The sequence below is a fragment of the Pseudophryne corroboree genome, chromosome 2 (genome assembly GCF_028390025.1).
Source record: "Pseudophryne corroboree isolate aPseCor3 chromosome 2, aPseCor3.hap2, whole genome shotgun sequence".
NCBI lineage: Eukaryota > Metazoa > Chordata > Amphibia > Anura > Myobatrachidae > Pseudophryne > Pseudophryne corroboree.
Window position 1 is genome coordinate 908,743,683 of NC_086445.1, and position 22,434 is coordinate 908,766,116.

A 22,434-nucleotide genomic window follows, 5' to 3' on the forward strand; every position below is an offset into this window, starting at 1 on the left:
TTTGGACATTTATGGACCCTAATTTTAGGCCCAAAGTCACTCCTGTTTGAAGGAAGTGAAGTAGACGGCCCCAATGGAACTCCTCCGTAGGAGCAGCTCTGGCCTCACACCAAGAAACGTAGGAATGACCTCCTCCGGAATCACTTTTTCCGCTAGGATCCGGCGTTAAACTGCCATGCCGTCAAACGCAGCCGCTGTAAGTCTTGGAACAGACAGGGCCCCTGCCGCAGCAGGTCCTGCCTTAGAGGAAGAGGCCACGGATCTTCTATGAGCAACTCTTGCAGCTCCGGATACCAAGTCCTCCGTGTCCAATCTGGAACAATGAGGATTGTTCTGACCCTGCTTATTCTTCTTATTCTCAACACTTTGGGTATGACAGGAAGAGGAGGAAACACATAGACCGATCTGAACACCCAAGGTGTCACCAGAGCGTCTACCGCTACCGCCTGAGGGTCCCTTGACCTGGCGCAATACCGCTTTAGCTTTTTGTTGAGACGGGATGCCATCATGTCTATTTGAGGCAGGCCCCAGCGACCCGTGATCTGTGCGAAGACTTCTTGATGAAGTCCCCACTCTCCCGGATGCAGGTCGTGCCTGCTGAGGAAGTCCGCCTCCCAGTTGTCCACCCCCGGGATGAACACTGCTGATAGCGCGCTTACATAGCCTTCCGCCCAGCGTAGAATCCTGGTCGCTTCTGCCATGGCCACTCTGCTCCTCGTTCCGCCTTGGCGGTTTATATGAGCCACTGCCGTGACATTGTCTGACTGAATCAGAACAGTTTTTTCCCGAAGCAATTCCTCCTCTTGACGCAGGGCGTTGTATATGGCCCTCAACTCCAGGACGTTGATGTGGAGACAAGTTTCTAGATTTGACCAGAGACCTTGGAAATTTCTTCCCAGTGTGACTGCTCCCCAGCCTCGGAGGCTTGCGTCCGTGGTCACCAGGACCCAGTCCTGAATGCCGAACCTGCGACCCTCTAGTAGGTGAGCACTGTGCAGCCACCACAGGAGAGATACCCTGGTCCTGGGAGAAAGGGTGATCCTTCGATGCATTTGTAAATGGGACCCGGACCACTTGTCCAAGAAGTCCCATTGAAAAGTCCTCGCATGGAACCTGTCGAAAGGGATGGCCTCGTATGAAGCCACCATCTTCCCCAGGACCCGCGTGCAATGATGCACTGAAACCTGTTTTGGTTTTAATAGGTTCCTGACCAGGGCTATGAGCTCCTGAACCTTTTCGACCGGAAGAAAAACCTTTTTCTGGTCTGTGTCTAGAATCAGGCCCAAAAAAGTTAGACGCGTTGTAGGGACTAGCTGGGACTTCGGTATATTGAGAATCCAGCCGTGTAACTGCAACGTCTTCATGGACAGAGACACGCTGTCCAGCAACTTCTCCCGAGATCTCGCCTTTATGAGGAGATCGTCCAAGTATGGGATAATTGTGACCCCCTGCCTGCGCAGGAGCACCATCATTTCCGCCATTACCTTGGTGAAAATTCTCGGGGCCGTGGACAGCCCAAACGGCAACGTCTGAAATTGGTAGTGACAGTCCTGCACTGCAAATCTCAGGAACGCCTGATGAGGGGGGAATACCGGAACATGAAGGTAAGCATCCTTTATGTCCAGGGACACCATCCAATCCCCCCCCTCCAGGATGGCGATGACCGCCCTGAGTGATTCCATTTTGAACTTGAACCTCTTCAAGAACAGGTTCAGGGATTTTAGGTTTAAAATGGGTCTGACCGAACCGTCCGGTTTCGGGACCACAAACAGGGTTGAATAATATCCCTCTCCTTGCTGGAGATGAGGAACTGTGACAATCACCTGTTGAATATACAATTTTTGGATTGCTGCCAACACTAGCTCCTTGTCTGACGGGGAAGCCGGCAGAGCCGACTTGAAAAACCGGCGAGGAGGCAAGTCTTCGAATTCCAGCCTGTATGCTTGAGAAACAATCTCTAATGCCCAGGGATCCACCTGCGAGTTAACCCAGACGTGGCTGAAAAACCGAAGACGAGCCCCCACTAGATCTGCCTCCCCCCGGGAAGCCCCAGCGTCATGCGGTGGACTTTGCAGACGCAGGGGAGGACTTCTGCTCTTGGGAACTAGCTGTGTGCAGCTTCTTTCCCCTGCCTTTCCCTCTGGCAACAAAGGACGATCCCCGTACCTTTTTGTTTTTATTGGAACGAAAGGACTGCATTTGATAATGAGGTGCCTTTTTTGTATGCTGCGGGGGGACATAAGGTAAGAAATTCGACTTACCAGCCGTAGCAGTAGAGACAAGGTCCTAGAGGCCGTCTCCAAACAACACCTCCCCTTTGTAAGGCAAGGACTCCATATGCCGCTTTGAATCGGCGTCTCCCGTCCACTGTCGGGTCCACAAGAGCCGCCTAGCAGAAATAGACATAGCATTTATTCTGGAGCTTAATAAACAAATGTCTCTCTGAGCATCTCTCATATACAAGGCAGCATCTCCGATATGCTCTATGGTCATTTGAATGGCATCCCTATCTAAGGTGTCAATCTCCATAGATAAGGAATCTGCCCATGCCACAACCGCACTACAAACCCAGGCCGACGCCATAGCCGGTCTAACAATAGTACCTGAATGAGTGTAAATGTGCTTCATGGTAATATCCTGCCTGCGATCAGCAGGATCCTTGAGGGAAGCCGTATCCTGAGAAGGCAGTGCCACCTTTTTGGACAAGCGTGTCAGCGCCTTGTCTACTTTAGGCGAAGATTCCCATCGTATCCTATCCGTTTGTGGAAAAGGATACGCCATAAGAATCCTTTTGGGAACTTGTGGTCTCCTATCCGGAGATTCCCAAGCCTTTTCGCACAATTCACTCAGTTCAAATGAGGATGGAAAAGTGACTTCAGGCTTTTTCCCTTTATACATGTGTACCCTCGTGTCAGGGACAGGGGGTTCCTCAGTAATATGCAAAACCTCTTTAATTGCAATAATCATGTACCGAATACCTTTTGCCACCCTCGGCTGTAATTTTGCATCATCATAGTCGACACTAGAGTCAGTATCCGTGTCATCGATCTGGGATATGGTGCGCTTCTGAGACCCCGAAGGGCCTGGCGCCACAGGGACAGGCATGGACTGGCTACCTGACTGATCCCTAGCTTCAGCCTTGTCTAACCTTTTATGCAATAGATTGACATTTGCATTCAAGACATTCAGCATATCCACCCATTCCGGTGTCGGTGTTGCCGACGGCGACATGACATTCAAGCACTCCTCCTCCACATTAAGCGAGCCTTCCTCGTCAAACATGTCGACACACGCGTACCAACACACTTCACACACACAGGGAACCTCTTTTCTGAAGACAGTATCCCCTTCAAGGACCTTCGGAGAGACAGAGAGAGAGTATGCCAGCACACACCCCAGCGCAATGACCATGGAGACCAACACAAAATGTTTTCCCCCCAGCCGCGCTGTATAATATGTTATCCGCCAATTATGTGCCCCCCCCCCCCCTCTCTTTTAAACACCCCTTCACTGTGTGTAAGCAGGGGAGAGTCCGGGGAGCTTCCTCTCAGCGGTGCTGTAGAGAGAAAATGGCGCTGGTGAGTGCTGAGGGAGAAGCCCCGCCCCCTCGGCGGCGGGCTTCGGTCCCGCTCAAACTTACTAAAATATGGCAGGGGCACTTTTATATACATGTGCAGTGCCCACCTGTACATGTATATTGTCTTTTGCCATAATAGACGTGTTATATTGCTGCCCAGGGCGCCCCCCCTGCGCCCTTACAGTGACCGGAGTATGTGAGGTGTATGGGAGCAATGACGCACAGCTGCAGTGCTGTGCGTTACCTCAGTGAAACTGAAGGCTTCTGCCGCCTGACGTCTTCTGACTTCGGTTCTTCTGGCTCTGTGAGGAGAACGGCGGCGCGGCTCTGGGGGTGGACGCCCAGTAAGAACCTGCGTTCACCCCCTCTGGAGCTAATGGTGTCCAGTAGCCGAGGAAGCAAAGCCTATCTTAGACAAGAAGGTCTGCCCCTCTCTCCTCAGTCCCTCGATGCAGGGAGCCGGTTGCCAGCAGTGCTCCCTGTAAAAAAGTAGAAAAAAATCCAAACAAAAATGCTTCTAGGCAGAGAACTCAGGAGAGCTCTCTGCAGTGCACCCATCTTGCTCTGGGCACAGTGTAAAACTGAGGTCTGGAGGAGGGGCATAGAGGGAGGAGCCAGTGCACACCCAGAGTCCAAAGCTTTCTTAAAGTGCCCTATCTACTGCGGAGCCCGTCTATTCCCCATGGTCCTTACGGAGTCCCAGCATCCTCAAGGACATTAGAGAAAATTACTATAATGCATATTTTATACAGTGCTGTCAGTGAGTGGGGCCCTCAGTACGCACTGTGACCCACTGTCCTGGTGGCCAGCATACTACTCAGTGTCTGCATTCCCATCCAATTACCACTGGCAGCATCGCCCCCTCCAATCACCACCTGAGACCTCCCTGCCCGCCAGTGTGACAGTCCAGGCCAGAGTGAGAGACAGCTCCAAGCAGCAGCAGACACCGAGCTGTGTTGTGTGATGGTGGCTGACATCCTGCACACTGCTCAGAGGCAGTTATCATGGTGTCTGTGATTGGCTGCTAGCAGTCATGGGTATCCTCGTGCCCCTAACCTGCTCCTTGCCTCCAGTACAGCCCCAGCTGCTATCTATCCTTACCCTCCAGCTCTGCCTGCCGCTTAACCCCCTCCTGGCCCCAGTGCTGTCTACACCTAACCCCAGTTTTGCATTCCCTTAACCCCAGTAGTGCCCCAGTTGCTACTTACCCCAAGATCTGAACGCCCTCTAACCCCCTCCTTTACCCAAGAAATGCTCCAGCTGCTATCTACCCCAATGCCCAGTATTGCCTGCCCCTAACCCCCCCTTGCCCCTATTGCTGCCCCAGCTGCTATCTACCGCTGAGCCCAGTACTGCCTGCCTTCTAGCACCCAGTACTCCACCAGCTGCTATCTATCCTTACCCACTCCTCACACACCGCATTGGTGCTTGCTCTTAACCACCTCTACCCCAACTGCTACCTGCCCCCTGCTCTGTCCAAGCTTCCACCTGACCCCAGCACAGTCCAAACTGCTGCCCTTAACTCCTATAATATGCGATGGGCCAGAGAAACAGTGTAGTGGGGTCCAAATTATTCAAAGTGAGGGGTCTCTGGGACCCACAAATTTTTCCACTCAAGCGCAATCACTGAGCTTGAAACCCGTTTACACCGCAGGCTGGACCGGGTTTATTGCCAAGGCTACTCCACTGCCAGCTCTCCATATAGTGTTAACGGGATCCAGGTAGGATGACCCAGGTTAGCTGTTCACACTGCCCCGAATCATCCGATGCCCGACCCAGGCCGCTGCTGCCCAGGTTAGTTTCCCGGGGAACTCGACCTGGATTTTTTCGGGGTGGACCCTTTTACATTGAGCCACGACCCAGGTTAACACAGCAATAATCCGGGTTGAAATTGTGTGAAAAGGGTATAAGACACACTGGGGTAACGCACCCCCCTCTCACTGATTTTTGTTCACAGCCAATGATTCCACAACTACTGTAAGTGCAACATACAGCCACACTTACTTGTGGGAGCGAGACGATAGCACATAATTGAATTGCCCCATGTGTGTCTCAGCTCTCTACTAACCCCAGTGCAGAATGGGAATGTGATTACATGAGTACAGGCCAATTCAATTTGGGGTTAGGTCTGGGATTATTTGTAAATTTCTTTCAGTTTTATCTTTAAGACGTTACAATTAAATTCCTTGCACGGGGTGAAGTTTGCACAACTGTGGATTTATTTGGTTTCGTTTGCAGCGGCAGGATTAGTAGTTTCATTTCTTTGTGTGCTCCAGAGACTGTTGCTATACATGTAATGGCAAGAACAGACATGTGATCCCATACAGGGGAGCCCTAGTGCAGGGTGAGTTACAGCACGGACTGGGGGCTGTTCATGCAACATAGGCCCGAGGCCTGGGCCTTCGCACACCGCCGCGATCACACAAGTCCCAGCATTATACTGCTATACCCTCCCCACCGCCTCCTCCCGTGTAACACATACCCGGCTCTCCGCCTCACCGTCTCCGCAGCCAGCCGCCGCTCACAGCACTAGCAGGATAGCGGCAACGCACCGCACACGATCCCAGCGGTGATGACCCGGATGTAGAACTGTACAGCGAGAGCTGTACCGGAACTCAGCCAGTGTGCGCGCATGCCCAGTGTGTCTGTCTTCCGCCCTCAGTGAAGCCGGGTCTCCTCCTGCCAGAAAGTAGGCGGAGTCAGAGATCGGGAGTTATCATGGCGGCTGGCGAGCAACAGGCAGCTCACCGGCCTGGAGCGTTCAAGCAACAGAATAAGGCGCACAAAACTGGCCGGCACCGGGGTCGTGGGGCGCAGGACCGGGAAAACAAAGGTGAGAGGGGCGGTGGCCGGTAATGTCCGGGATTTCCTGTTTCTGTATGTGTAGCTCCCACGTGTACTGCTGCCCGTCACCAGTGACCTCATGCTGTGTGTCTGTGTCCTGGCTGCAGCACGTGTGTGCCCAGCAGGGGCACCTGGCTGCTACATGTCATTGACAATCACTTGGTTTTAGCTTACAGCCATTACTGGTCACACTGACTTGGCTTATTAACAATGTAACCACCAGAGCTGTATTCATGTTACATAGCAGGGGCTCTGTGATCTAACTTTACACAAAAGCTGTAATGCAGCGCCTGAACTTGTGCAAAAATGTGCTTCGTGCCCCCCTTCTCTGCTCCACTCCACAGGTTCATAATATGCCACATGCAAACCTCCCAACTGTCCTAATCTTGTTGGGACTGTCCCATTTTCCAGCAGTAGGGAGATCCTCTCTCAGCATCAGTAAATAGCGAGAGGGGCAGCTCACAGAGCGCTAGGCATGCCCCCACAATGACAAAAGCGGGGGTGGGGGCCCACGATCGCCGCACTTCCCATGAGATGACACCCCCTAGCCATGAGGCCATGCCCCCTATGTTTGGGCGCACGCCTTCGACATGCGCAAATGTCCCTCCTGCAGACACCACAAATTTGGAGGTATGTGGCAGTGGGTGACATGGAGACGTAGTGGGTGACTGCAGGGCCAGATGAATGGCCACCTGTGCCTGGGGCTAAAAGGTTTTTTTTTACGGGCCTATACAGAGAAGGGGAGGAGCTGTGACCAGTGCTGTGTGGTTGTGTACACCTCCTACACTATCAGCAGCACTGTCTGACGAAATGTATAAAAATAGAAAATTACAGAATTTTGTGAGAACTAGAAATACAATTGTAATACTTACGATTTATGGGCTCCTCTGTGGCCAGCTAGGCGGCTTGTTATCAACATACTGTCATGATGATGGGCCTATTTTTATGTAGAGACCTGGTGCTCTCTGTCCCTGAAGACCATTCACAAAGACCCTGGCTGAAGGAGCCAAGTAGAGGACTTGGGTTCCATGAAGGGAGTCACCCTCCGCACCAAATGCTTCAAAGGTTTACATCTCAAAAGGCCAACTGATCTGGACAAAGGCCTAGTTTACATAAAAAGGAAGCAGTAAGGCTAGGGTTTGCTGTTCAATTTGGACTTCTATCCTTCTTTTCATTTATCCTTCTACTGTTGGGGCTCTCGAGAACCGTGCAAGTTATTTAACTGAATTTTAGCATATTGCTTAACAGATTTATTTTATTTGATACAAAAGTGCCACCTAGTGGCGTTTCTTATGTTTGCATTAGCACTGGATTTTAGTGTAGGTTTACTACATTACTATATTTAATACACTATGTGGTCGATTCAATTCGGTAACAAATGAATAGCGCCGGAAATTAGCTCCCGACGCTATTCAATTCAGCTAAAGTTAAGTCGGCGAATGCCCGTTCTCGACGACTTAACAGGTAGTTTTGTCGGGAGAACGGGCATTCTCCGACTTAACTACCCGCGACGATGCAGATTCCCGACAGAATCAGCCTCGTGGCAGCACTTTTGTCGATTTTTCTTCTCTCACCCCCCGGGGGTGAGAGAAGAATTCCCGACAATTGCGGGTAACTAGTAGCTGAATTGAATAGCGTCAGGAGCTAATTCCCAACGCGCTATTCATCTGTTGTCGAATTGAATCGACCCCTATGAGTGGGTACACACTAGGCGATGTGCTCTATGAGCGACGTCGCCTAGTGTGTTCCCTTCCCTGCCGGTCGGTCGGCGGCAGTGCGTACACACTGAACGAAATACAAACAATAATGCTCAGTGACGTCATGCCGCTGCCGGGCTGTGCATGCAGCTTTTGGATGACACTCCAAATTGAGCTGCATGCACAGCCGACAACGAGGGTCATTAACGACCCATGGGGCCACGCATCGCTCGTCGTCATCGGTATACACACTTAGCGATAAAAGAAAAACGTCTCTCAGGAAGGGTCAAAATGAGCAATGTCGTTTAATTTATCGCTAAGTGTGTACCCACCTTTATCTGTTTTGTAGATACAGCTCTTTATCTGTGTGTTCTACCCACTTATCCACGGAATGTCTTGTGGGGTATTATCTTTGTTTTCATCACATACTCTAACAACAATGGGCCAGTTTTTCAGAAAGGACTCAGATCAGTCTGCCATAGTATTCCAGCATACGTCACTTGGTAGTATAAACTTGGTAGAATCTCTTATACACCATCCATTATTCTCCCCAACTGGGTGGAAAAAAAAACAACCTGTCCCCACCTACACGTCTACAGTATCTCTCTCTAAAAAAAAAAAAAAAAAAAAAAAGAAAAGTTGTAGTTCTTTAACGTTTTGATGTAAATCATGATTTAATCGTTAGATTTAAATGGTGCAACCCTGATCCCCATATTAATATACCATCTTCATTTTGGGGCCCACTAGGTGCTATAACTCAAAGGGATTGTTACTAATTTATAATCTACGGTTATACTCACACTAGACCTATGATCACCTTTTATTTGACTATGATAATGGACTAGTCTTGTTTTGATCTGCATTTTGTTTTTGCTGTGGGAACTAGCTCTTTGTTTAAAATGCTATTTTATTTGTATGCTTCCCTTATAACTGTGTACTCTATACTTCATACTGTTATGATAATGGGCCTTTTTTTTATGTGGGGACTCCATCCTACTCATTGTTAATCTGGCCCTGGGTGACTGTCAGAGTTGGTGAGTTACATGCATTTAAACACACACTACTGTGCAGCGAGTGTGTGATGGAAGTGAACAAAGAGGACATTTTGGTGTCGGTGGATTTGAATGATGCCTATTTCCATATTCCAATACACAAAGCCGACAGGAAATTTCTAAGATTCAGCGTCGGAGGGACGCACTTCCAGTTATCGTGTCTTCCTTTCGGCCTTACATCTTCTCCAAGGGTGTTTACAAAAGTGCTTGTGACTCTTGGTGGGGACGGCAGGACAACAGTCCCTGCTCTGTCTGTAGATTGGAGGTAGTACTTGGCAGTGATCATCGGCACTTATAGACATCAGGACTCCACTATCAGTCCAGCTTATTTGGCAGACTGATGTGCCTGTGCACACACATGGTCACCTTCCTAAGGTAAGGGGCAGGTGTCTCACACGGTGGCGTTCGCCCTGCTTGGGTCAGTCACCCGACATTGATCAGAATAGTCGTGCAGTGGACCAGGGGAAAACTCATTGCTGGTCTGGGCATTAATCCCCAGGGGTCTAGGTGCAGTGCTTCTGCTACACCACAGGTACCGTTGTTCCGCCCCTTCTGTAATGTCTTGCTGATTTAACAGTAATTTGTTTAATGTGCTATTTTATTGTTTCCCACTACAGTGAAGCTGCAATGCCTGGCTTTAGCTACATCATTTCTTTTCTATTTCAGGTCGGGTACCTGCAAAAGTTCTCAGTAAAAAAATTAGGAAAGATTTGAAAAAGCTGGACAGGAAACATAAAGCTAACCAGATCCGCAGACACAGGAAAGATGTTGTGAGTATGTAACGTGTAGTGGGTTCTGCAGTCGTCTAGGTATAAGTGGAGAGGTTACTACTAATAGTACAAGCAGAGCATAAAACAATATGTATAGTTATTAGCACACATACCAGCTGTAAAACTATGCTCCTTCCACTGCGTAATGCTTCCTACCCCATATTTATGTATAGTTATACTGCCAACACCAGTAAAATGCTCTAAGTAGGCATGGTTAAACTGCTACTTCATGGTGGTGGCGGTGGCATATTGCTGCCGACAGTAACATTGATGACATAATGAATGCGTCCCCTGTACAATAATGCTACCTTAGTAACTGCTGTCGTTGGCTGATTGGTTCCTAATGATCATAATCCGTTGCTTGTATTGAAGGGGACCAGCTTTATGTCCCCGACAGTTTCTCAGGAGCAGAGTGAGTTCCTGCCGTTACATGGAATACTCGCTCATTAGTGCTCATGCATTGCTGCACATAAGGATGCATTTATACACAGCAATTTCTAAGGACATATTTACTGTGTGTTATATAGAATTTGATGGCAGACAGATAAGACTTGATGTATCTGTGTTGTCAGAGGTACCAGTGAAGCAACCTTCCAATGTATTGCTAATCAGGCTGGAGAGTTTGTGTTAAGTCAACCAGCATCCTGTATTCAACAGAACATACAGAGAATTTGCAGAATTTCTTATTTGTAGAATTCATGCCCTTCTGTGACAGCATGATCCAGTTGCTCTATCATTCCCGGAGATAATTATATATTAGGTGCTAGAAAGGGGAGGCGTCACAGACAAACAGCACACAGAGGGGGGTACGGGGGGGTTGTGCTCCCCCCATTCCCCCCCCCCCCCCCTCCCCTTTGGTATACCCCCAGCACACTTAAAAATTACCTGTACCTATACCTGAACCTATCTGGTAATAGAATTTAAGAGAATTGGTCACATGCGTTTGCAAAGATATATAATTATCTCCAGGAATGATTGAGAGCATCTGCCACTGTGTGGCTGCATGTGTGAAAAAGGCATTCAATGGGAGCAGTATTTGGAAGGCATGCTGTTCCTTGTAGTGCTAATGGGAGATCCTGGAGGTGGCTCACGGGGAAGTTAGCTCTCTGTCTGGATGCATGTTAGTATGAGCCTTTATCATGAGGCCTTACTGTAGACAAATCACGTGGCCCTATGTGGGCACTGCTATTATGTAGTGTTAGGGCTGCTGATATCGGATAAGCCTTGGCACGGCTCAGCAGCTAAACATGTCTTTGCAAACGCATGTGACCAATTCTCTGAAATTCTGTTACCAGATAGGTTTAGGTATAGGTACAGGTAATGTTATAGTGTGCTTGGGTGGATACTATGGAGGGGGAGGGGAAGCCCCCCCCTGGTCTGCAACATGAGCCAGTTAATGCTAAACATACATGGATATGAGTATAAGCTCTTACTAGTAAGTTCATTGTTGTTGTGTACAGGTTCTAGCAGAGAAGCGACACCTAGGAAGTAAAGATGGCCCCCCACACCTTGTGGTAGTGGTCACTCTGCATGCTGGTGTGGTCTGTAGCAGCCTACTAAATCTGGTACAGAGTAACGAGGGTGATGAGCTACATGAAGATGAGTCACGGAGTGGCCAGTTTGCTCTGGTCTGTCCTAAGCTGAAGCAGAGATGGCGCTTTGTCCAAGCAAACAAAGGTAAGAGCAAAGTCTGCTAAGAAACCGTTGTTTGCCATTCTAAATGCACCACAAAGATCTGAGCTCTGTTAACAACTACATTGGTGAATGCGTCACTGTCGTCTTTGATCATAGATGATCTTCATTCCCTGCTGGACTTGGCTAAGGTGGCTGACACGCTTCTTTTTGTTCTGGATCCCCACGAGGGATGGGACGGTTATGGAGATTATTGCCTTTCCTGTCTATTTGCTCAGGGCCTGCCTAGTTTTGGTAAGTGATTTTTGGCAATAATAATCATAGAAGACAGGTGCACAAAGTGTTCAGACCTTGCATGTAAACGTTAAGCTATATTAATTTTGTAATAGCGCCTGATGGGTAGCAGAAGCAGCCATCTTGTGGGCTATCAACTCGCAAGGAACCAGCGACCTCACCACTATATGGTAGTGTTCACTCTAGGCTGTTTTAGCAGGGCGCCGCGCCCTGCCCATTTTTTAAAAGGCAAAACCCGCCCTGCCCCTTTTGCGGCGCCCTGCTAGAACAGCCGCCTGCTTCCTGCCCTCCCAGCGTGTAAAGATGCCGTGCGCTGCGCATGGCATCCATTCATGCTATGGGAGAGAGCTGGGGTAAGCCCAGCACCGATGGAGGTGCTGGGCACGCCGCCGGCAACGGACGCCCCCTACAGCAGCGTCTGTGGGCCGCACCGCCCACTAATATGATGTAGCCACGCCCCCTAATTTGCATACCCGCACCCCGTTTCCGCGCGTGTGCAAATGTGCCCCCGGACTTTGGCGCCCTGCCCCATTTAATTTCTAGAGTGAACACTAGTATGGCTTGTCATTTTGAGTCAGGCTCATTTCATGAGGTACAGGAACTGAATATTTTTTCCGCCTACAAAATGGTTGCATCCATGGTATTTATTAAGCAAGTGCTGCTTAACCTGACATGGTACTATCATTGCATAAGGAGGTGATTGTGTACATTTCAGTTTAATTGGAGTCTCCCCATAGATAAGATTGTGACATATTATACACATTGTATTTGCCTTGTTACAGTTCTCGCTGTGCAAGGTATAAATGAAATCCCAATAAAGAAAAGAATAGATGTGAAGAAACAGCTGAGTAAACTGACTGAGAAGAGGTTCCCTGATGCCAAGCTCTTTCACCTGGACACCGCACAGGAGGCTGCAGTACTCCTAAGGCAGATGGCTACCCAGAAACAGAGACACTTGGTGTTCCGAGACAGGCGCTCCTATCTTCTGGCGCACAGAGCAGATTTCCTGCCATCCGATGACAGTGGCCTGGTGGGCACATTGAAAGTCTCTGGCTACGTTCGGGGGCAGGAACTCAATGTTAACAAGCTGATGCACATTGTTGGTCATGGCGACTTCCAGATGAGCCAGATTGATGCGCCTCCTGACCCTTATCCGTTAAACCCACGCATCCACGGGACTAAAGCGAAGAAAGGACAGGATATGGATATAGCGGTATGTTTTGCATATTACATTAACTTAACTGCATGACTTTCATGTTTCCTGTGAGTTGTATTTTACTGACATGCTCACATGGCAAACATCTTAGATTTTAATTTCCCTCAGGGCTCACTATAAAGAGTGTATTTTCTACCTATTTATTATTTGGCTAAGCCCTTTGCCTTGTTTGTTGTGCATTTTGGGGCTGATTTGCATGTTCAGGTTTTTGCATACAGCGCATGTGCAGATGCGCATTTTCTTCCTAGTGAGACACAATGTGGATGGATGTATCTTTCTGTAAAATAAGGCATTTGAGATGTGAACTGGGCAATGACAGTGCGACTGCACATAACCACCCTGACTTCTGTGACTTACAGGAAGTTGTGTGTACAGGGAAGAGAGGCCTTTTTGTTATGTATCTCGTGCACCTGCAAATGTGTTTTCTTGTACAGCTTTGCCCAGATGCAGCATGTGGCTCGCGAGATTTCCTGGGGGCATGTGTACGCTCGCATCCACGATCGGAAAACTGCGTACGCAGCATTGAGGGGCATACCATTGCTGCGATTATTGTGCATTCGCATTGCATCACCTATGTATAAGGGCAGTCTGTAGCATGGAAGTGCAAGTATCGATGCTAAGGATGTTCTGACATGAAATCAATGGGCTACATAGGTTTCCGCTTGCATGCGCAAGATCCCTCGCATTAGTTGGGTGGACACTTGCATTAGCAGGAGGTAGCGCCTTGCACAGATTCTACCTCAGGTCTGGTCTGGAATGGTGTAAGTGACAGATAAGTACCAGATCTTCTGTTGCAGACACTACTTAGATTTCTGTGAAGAATAGGTTACCAAGGGGTACTCGGGCGCTCTAGGTATGGGGTGCTGTACCGAGCAGCCGCCTCAAAGAGAAAGGGGGAGTCACTCCCACAAAAGATAAACAAAAAGCAAAGTGGAGGCTGCGCTTGGGTTGGTATATATATATATATATATATAACAACAATATGATGTATCTAATAATTACACAATTTATTTGTGGAAAATTAATAAAATAGAATTTTTAAAAATAAATACATCATAAGAATGCATGCATCAATGATAAAGGTTAAAAAAACACAAGTGGTACAGTATATAGATTTTTTGGGTTACCCAATAGCCAGGAATTTGAAGAGGATTTAAGGATGGAAGGTCCGTTCCAAAATTGTTCCCCAATATTGTATAATCCAGCATAGGCAAGTTAATAGGAGGTGAGCAATGTCCAATATGATGACACTTTACCGCTAGAGGATGGTATGATCCAAATTAGTGAGTAGTGGATTCCTCATGCAATACGGTAGACACAGTTCATCGGTTCAGCTTGTTAGCAAAAGTCCTCCATGTGCAAATAGATGATCTGGATTGTATAGGGGATGGTCCGGTCCTTCAGCAGCAAGTTCCTGGCAGGGGTACCTGTGCACCTGACGCGTTTCGCTGCAATCAACTAGCAGCTTAGATTTCTGAAAGGTCACACCACGGGATCCCGTCTTTAGGTCGACCACTATTGGTCAACAGTAAGTAGGTCGACAGGGTTTCTAGGTCGACAGGGTCTTTAGGTCGACATGTTCTAGGTCGACTGGACAAAAGGTCGACATGAGTTTCCACAAAACTCGTGTCGACCTTTTGACCTGTCGACCTAGAACATGTCGACCTAAAGACCCTGTTGACCTAGCATCCCTGTCTACCTACTTACTGTCGACCAATAGTGGTCGACCTAAAGACGCAGTTCCTATCACACCATCACAGGCTTCTGTTCTCCAATCCCTTGGCATTTTAAAAAGAAAACACAGGCGCATTCGTGGGAAGCGAGCAGGCTGGAAATTTATTTCCCCCGGTAACCACCTAAGTCCTTTGCCCACCTGCTCACCCCCCTATTCAAAGGACAATCAAATAGAAGTGATACCCAAAAGACGGCCCTGTGTTTGGAAGAACAGAACTGTCAACTCTCACTTTGTGACCCCCATACCCAGAGCTCCTGCACTTAACATAAAGAAAACTGAAGGCCCTCTGGTATGCCCAATCAGGTCAGTCCTTTTGTAATTTCAGATCTATAAGAAACAAGACCGCAACAATTGCTGACCTTATTGAATCTGCAGATCTAGCCTGTATTACAGAGACCTGGCTAGATGAAAATGCAGCATCTATATTGGAGGCTGCAATCCCAACAAACTACTCTGTCATCCACAACCCAAGACTGGACCGCAGGGGTGGCGGGGTGGCTATCTGCTTCAAAAAAGAACTTGGACCTATTGAAATTACTCGCTCATTTGAGTGCATTTCTGCCCGGAGTTCGACAGGATTAGGTTTCAGAGTACTTCTCATTTACCGGCCCCCTGGAGATGGAAAGATATTTCTACAAGAAATTGCAGACACTGTTGCTGGCCTGGTTCTGGAACATCAAAGATGGCTCATCCTCGGGGATTTCAATGCATGGGTGGATGATGAGCTCTCACGCCTTGGCCAAGATCTCCTGTGCACAATGAATGGTCTGGGCTTCACACAGGTCATTCCTTCTGCCACACATAAAAGTGGTCACACTCTCGAACTTGTCTTTCAGATTGGATTAGAAGTCACTGACCTAAAAATAAACCCAGCCATCTGGTCAGACCACTACTCCATTTGGTTCTCAGTTGCAACCCCTCAAATAAAATCTCTGCCCGTGGAGTTGACCAGGTATCGTCCAAGGAGGGGTATGACTCCCCAGGCTCTTGCAGCAAATCTGGATCTCTCTGCTATACTGGGTGCCTGTGAAGATCCCTGTTCCCTAGTCCGTTGTTATAATAGGGATGTTATGGCTGCAATTGATATTATCGCCCCTGTGTATATAAGACCTCGTAAACCACAACGTCAAGCTCCATGGTTCGACAACAGTGTTAGTGAGCTGAAGAAAAGGGGGTGTAGACTGGAAAGACGATGGAGGAAGACTAACCTAGTGGATTACAAAATAAAACTAGTAAAGCATAACGAAGAATATCAATCGACAATCACTCGTAAGAAATCACAGTTCCTGTCAAATGAGATCACAGCAGCAAACAATAGGCCAGCTCAACTTTTCCGCACAGTGGAGATGCTTTGCAAGCCAGCATGCCTGCAGACTGATGAAACCCTCTCCCAGGCAAGATGCAACGAGTTTGCAAACTTCTTTGCAGATAAAATATCCACCATCCGGGCTGGAATCTCCACAGTGCCATCAAAGGAGTGCCAAACTACAAAGCCTGCCAATATAAGCTACCTGCCTTCATGGACCAGCTTTGACCCAGTGGATGTAAAGGACACTGCTGAAATTGCTCAGATTTTGCGTCCCACCACCTGTGATCTGGACCCGGCCTCAACTAAGCTTCTAATAGGTTGTTTGGATATAATTGGTCCTGTCTTTGCAAAAATTGTTCAATGCTCTTTGCAGACAGGCATCTTTCCTGGACCCCTAAAGGAAGCAATCGTTAGACCGCTTCTTAAAAAAACCTAATTTAGATCCCGTTGCATGACCAACTACAGACCGGTATCAAACCTTCCTTTCCTAGGAAAGGTTATTGAGAAAGTGGTTGCAAAACAACTGGAAACCCGCCTGACAACCTATGATATTTATGATCCATTCCAATCTGGATTCAGGAGAAGACATAGCACTGAAACAGCCCTGGTGTGTGTGTTAAATGATCTTCTGATGGCAAGAGACAGAGGTGACTGTTCAATATTAATCCTTCTGGATCTCTCGGCAGAATTTGATATCGTGGACCATGGGCTTCTGATTGAGCGACTGATACATTTCTGTGGTCTGGATGGCAGTCCTAAGCTGGTTCAAATCATTTCTCACAGGCAGGTCACAGAGAGTATCGTCTGGATTATACTCATCACCCCCAGTGCCATTGCCATGTGGTGTCCCACAAGGTTCTATACTATCCCCCATGTTTTGCAGTATACATGCTCCCATTGGGCGAAATAATGAGGCGCCATGGTCTGGTCTACCACTGCTATGCAGACGATACACAACTGTACTTGTCCTTTGCTCCGGGCACTGATAACCCAATAGCAACCCTAAATGGCTGTCTATCTGAGCTACAGGAGTGGATGAGTGCCAGTTGGCTGCGACTGAACCCGGATAAAACAGAGGTCCTTATGATACGACCGCAACATCAAAGGACAAGACCGCAGCATAGCCAACCAACTGGACTTGCACTCGGGGATTCAGAATTACAGACCAGTGATCGTGTGCGGAATTTTGGTGTTGTCCTGGATGGTGGCTTGACACTTGACAACATCAGATATCAGCCACAATCAAATCCTCATTCTTTCACCTGAGGAACATAGCCAGAATCAAGCACTTAATTCCCTCAGATGATCTGCCAAAAGTCATACATGCATTTGTATCATCTCGATTAGACTACTGTAATGCCCTCTACCTTGGTCTCCCAGCAAAAGAATTGCACCGCTTACAGCTGGTGCAAAACACAGCTGTCAGGCTGTTAACCAACCAGCCCCGTTCTAGCCACATAACACCCATCCTCTACTCCCTTCACTGGCTGCCTGTAAGATGGCGAATCCTCTTCAAGATTGGCTTACTGAGTTTCAAAGCATTACATGACCAGGGCCCAAGGTACCTGAAGCAGCTTCTGACCCCGTACTGCCCCACACGATTACTGCGATCTGTAGATGAAGGACTGTTAGCAGTACCTAGAATCTCCCGTAATTCATCTGGGGGTCGAGGTTTTAGTCATGCGGCTCCGACTCTATGGAACTCACTTCCCCGCACAGTGCGAGAGGCCCCAACTATAGAATCCTTCAAAAGTAGACTCAAGACTTTCCTGTTTACTCAAGCATTTCCATAATGTCCCTTTAGTATCTTCATGCTTCTGTATTTTATGAAAATGTACTTCATTATTTTCTGTACTATATTATGCTATGTATCTGTTAAGCGCCTTGAGTCCTATATGGAGAAAGAGTGCTATATAAATAAAATTATTAATAATAATATTACATAGGATTTATCGTTATAGGTGCCATGAGAGTCACTGGCTTTCCTCATGTACGGTATATTATTACATATTCACCATGCTAAATTCTCAGCAGAGAGACAATGTACAAATAGTATTTTGTCTAGGCCAATGGTTCTCAAACTGTGTGTCGTGGCACCCTGTGGTGCTCAAGACACATGCAGGGGTGCCTTGGATTGGTGGTCCAGGACCAATTCAAATTATTTATGGTCAATGTAATAAGCCAAACCAGTGCTGGTGGCTGTCATTCATAAAATGTGGGCAAGCAGAAGCAAATCTTGTCCCTCACCACACAATAGAACCTAAGGATGACATATAAAACCAATGTGCTTAACTTAATATTTCTTTCCAAATTTCTTATTAAGAAACTTTTTTAGAGTTTTTAGTTTGAGAACCACTGGTCTAAGCTATAAATTGTTATAGATATCTATAAATGCTATTAATGACTTATTCATATAAAGCATTTTGTATTATAGCTTTACGGTTTATTTCTCTAACGTCCTAGTGGATGCTGGGGACTCCGTAAGGACCATGGGGATAAACAGGCTCCGCAGGAGACATGGGCACTTTAAGAAAGAATTTAGATTCTGGTGTGCTCTGGCTCCTCCCTCTATGTCCCTCCTCCAGACCTCAGTTTGAATCTGTGCCCGGACGAGCTGGGTGCTACTTAGTGAGCTCTCCTGAGCTTGCTATAAGAAAGTATTTTGTTAGGTTTTTTTATTTTCAGAGAGATCTGCTGGCAACAGACTCTCTGCAGCGTGGGACTGAGGGGAGAGAAGCAGCCCTACTCACTGAAGATAGGTCCTGCTTCTTAGGCTACTGGACACCATTAGCTCCAGAGGGATCGTACACAGGATCTCACCCTGCGCCGCCGTCCCCCTCGCAGAGCCAGAAGACAGAAGCCGGTGAATGAAGCAAGAAGACTTCGAAATCAGCAGCAGAAGACTCCAGTCTTCACTGAGGTGTAGCGCACAGCACTGCAGCTGTGCGCCATTGCTCCCACATTAAACCCACATATTCCGGTCACTGTAGGGTGCAGGGCACAGGGGGGGGCGCCCTGGGCAGCAATTAGAGACCTCTTGGCAAGAGTTGGGCATATATACAGTTGGGCACTGTATATATGCATGAGCCCCCGCCATAATTTTACACAGAAACGCGGGACAGAAGCCCGCCGCTGAAGGGGCGGGGCTTCTTCCTCAGCACTCGCCAGCGCCATTTTCTCTCCACAGCTCCGCTGAGAGGAAGCTCCCCAGGCTCTCCCCTGCAGAAACACGGTAGAAGAGGGTAAAAAGAGAGGGGGGGGCACATAAATTAGGCGCAAAAACATTATATACAGCAGCTACTGGGTTAACACTAAGTTACTGTGTGATTCCTGGGACATATAGCGCTGGGGTGTGTGCTGGCATACTCTCTCTCTCTCTGTCTCTCCAAAAGGCCTTGTGGGGGAACTGTCTTCAAAAAGAGCATCCCCTGTGTGTGTGGTGTGTCGGTACGCTTGTGTCGACATGTTTGACGAGGAAGGCTATGTGGAAGCAGAGCGGGAGCAAATGAATGTGGGGTCGCCGCCAACGGCGCCGACACCTGATTGGATGGATATGTGGAAGGTTTTAAATGATAATGTTAATTCCTTGCATAAAAGGTTGGATAAAGCTGAAACCTTAGGACAGTCGGGGTCTCAGCCCATGCCTGATCCTATGTCGCAGAGGCAGTCAGGGTCTCGGAAGCGCCCACTATCCCAAATTGTTGACACAGATATCGACACGGATTCTGACTCCAGTGTCGATGGCGATGATGCAAAGTTACAGCCTAAATTGGCTATAGCCATCCGTTATATGATTATAGCAATAAAGGATGTGTTGCACATCACAGAGGAAACCCCAGTCCCTGACAAGAGGGTTCATATGTATGGGGAAAAAAGGCAGGTGGTGACCTTTCCCCCTTCACATGAGCTAAATGAGTTATGTGAAAAGGCTTGGGAATCTCCAGATAAAAAAACTGCAGATTTCCAAACGGATGCCTATGGCGTATCCTTTCCCGCCAACGGACAGGTTACGCTGGGAATCCTCCCCTAGGGTGGACAAAGCTCTCACACGCTTATCCAAAAGGGTAGCCCTGCCGTCACAGGATACGGCCACCCTAAAAGATGCTGCGGATAGAAAGCAAGAGGGTACCCTGAAGTCCATTTATATACATTCAGGTACCTTACTAAGGCCGGCAATTGCGTCGGCATGGGTGTGTAGTGCTGTAGCAGCATGGACGGATACCTTATCTGAGGAACTTGTGTCAGTCGAAAAATATCGTGCTTCACATTGCCATATACTAACCCCATGCACATGCCCGCTGCTCGTGCATTTAGTCTGCTGTACGTGCACATGTCCGCAAATTGCGTACGCTCGCTTCGGCGATTACGCGCGGTATATGCGTATTTACGGTAGAGTTTATGAGCTTGTAGCGGGTGACTCGTTTATAGCATAGTTAACCTTTTATAGTGTGTTTTGTAGATATTAATCCCCTTAATAATGTCTGCAAGTATGTTTAGTGTAAATGGTTCGTGGACATAGGGATTCCTCTTTGCATGATACGAAGGGTCTGACAAAGGTTGAACAGTGGTGTCTAGTACCTAACTGAAGAGTATTTTATTAGAAACAATCCGGTGTTGGTTAGGAAGAGATTAGTCGCTCCTGCGTATAGTTATGTTTAAAAGAAGTTTATGGACATTTACAGTATTTGCAGTTCATTATCCATGCGGCAGGAATCCTGAGGATTCCTCCCACCTGAGCAGTTTGAAATAGTCACAGCCCACCTGTTCGAATCCACCTATGACCTTTGGTTATAATGCAGAGGGACATTCCTGTGTCCAATGAACAATGAGATTGTAGGGCCCTTTGTAGTGTACAGTATGCTGTGTATATAAAGACCCCCATAGCCAGACCAGCTCTCACTTCTCTCCACAAGGTTTTCCCCGTGATGACTGAGAGCTGGTTTCCAGATAGCGCATGCGATTCATTCCCATGTGTGTAAGTTTTTCTCTGTGGCCATTTCGTTACTCTGTGTGTATGCAATTGTTCTCTTTTGTTATCCTTTAAGTGTTTGCCATTTATTCTCTTTCTGTTTATCTGTATTTGCGATCGTTCGCTATTGTGTATATTCCTGTATAGTTATTCTGTTTAGTTATTAATGTTAGGACTGTAGTGTATAAGCTGTTAACTGTACTTTTCCCTTTTACTTACTAAAAATCATCTGGTAAGGTGTTGGAACCTTAACAAGTGTTTGTGTGATTCACCATATAAGTGCTAAGGGTTTCAGAGCATCTCAATTGCTCAAACAGCTTGCATACTCACAAAGGTTCAGTGTTACACCATTATAGTACCACGGTATTTAGGTTTACAGTGTAAGCATATTCTGTGTTTAAAGTTTATAAAGGTTACTGTCTGTGTGTACGCTCGCTGTGTGTATTCCGTACACCCAGCGCAGCGTGTGTACGTAACTTGCGTACCACGTGTGAGGTCTTTGTACGCAAATAGCGTACAAAGTGCGTAGCACGTGGTTTAGCGGCCATTACGGCTACACGGTATTAGTAAATAGCTTATGTTAAAAGGTAAATAATTAGCTTTATCACTTGATACCTTGGACAAGGATACTATATTAATGACCCTGGGGCATATAAAAGACGCTGTCCTATATATGAGAGATGCTCAAAGACATTAGCCTGCTGGGCTCTAGAATAAATGCAATGTTGATTTCTACCAGAAGGGTCCTGTGGACTCGGCAATGGACAGGTGATGCCGACTCAAAAAGGCACATGGAGGTTTTACCTTACAAGGGTGAGGAGTTGTTTGGGGAAGGTCTCTCGGACCTGGTCTCCACAGCTACTGCTGGAAAGTCAAATTTTTTTTGCCATACGTTCCCTCACAACCTATGAAATCACCGTATTACCAAATGCAGTCCTTTCGATCACAAAAAGGCAAGAAAGTCCGAGGTGCGTCCTTTCTTGCCAGAGGCAGGGGCAGAGGAAAGAAGCTGCACAACACAGCTAGTTCCCAGGAACAGAAGTCCTTCCCGGCTTCTACTAAATCCACCACATGACGCTTGGGCTCCACAGACGGAGCTAGGCCCGGTGGGGGCGCGTCTAAGAAATTTCAGCCACAAGTGGGTTCACTCCCAGGTGGATCCCTGGGCGATAGAGATTGTGTCTCAGGGATACAAGCTGGAATTCGAAGAGATACCCCCTCACCGATACCTCAAATCGGCCCTGCCAGCTTCCCCCTTAGAGAGGGAAATAGTGTTGGCTGCAATTCACAAATTGCATCTTCAGCAGGTGGTGGTCAAGGTTCCCCTCCTTCAACAAGG

The 22,434-nt window shown here is 47.7% G+C and overlaps 2 protein-coding genes across 3 annotated transcripts in view; one reads left to right on the forward strand and one right to left on the reverse strand.

The window, feature by feature from the left end:
* Positions 1-6,216, reverse strand: part of PRPF8 (pre-mRNA processing factor 8) — an 86,743-nt gene extending 80,527 nt beyond the window's left edge. The window contains exon 1 of one of the 2 annotated variants that reach the window (XM_063956094.1): positions 6,077-6,216. The gene's annotated coding sequence lies outside the window, so the exon portion shown is untranslated. Of the gene's footprint in view, positions 1-6,059 lie in introns of both variants that reach the window. The other variant, XM_063956093.1, reaches the window with a different exon arrangement.
* Positions 6,217-6,257: 41 nt separating this feature from the next.
* Positions 6,258-22,434, forward strand: part of TSR1 (TSR1 ribosome maturation factor) — a 34,481-nt gene continuing 18,304 nt past the window's right edge. Inside the window, exons 1-5 of the mRNA XM_063956095.1 lie at positions 6,258-6,410; positions 9,837-9,940; positions 11,401-11,617; positions 11,732-11,866; positions 12,649-13,079. Coding sequence (XP_063812165.1) covers positions 6,296-6,410; positions 9,837-9,940; positions 11,401-11,617; positions 11,732-11,866; positions 12,649-13,079 — 1,002 coding nt within the window. The 5' untranslated portion in view covers positions 6,258-6,295. The remainder of the gene's footprint in view (positions 6,411-9,836; positions 9,941-11,400; positions 11,618-11,731; positions 11,867-12,648; positions 13,080-22,434) is intronic.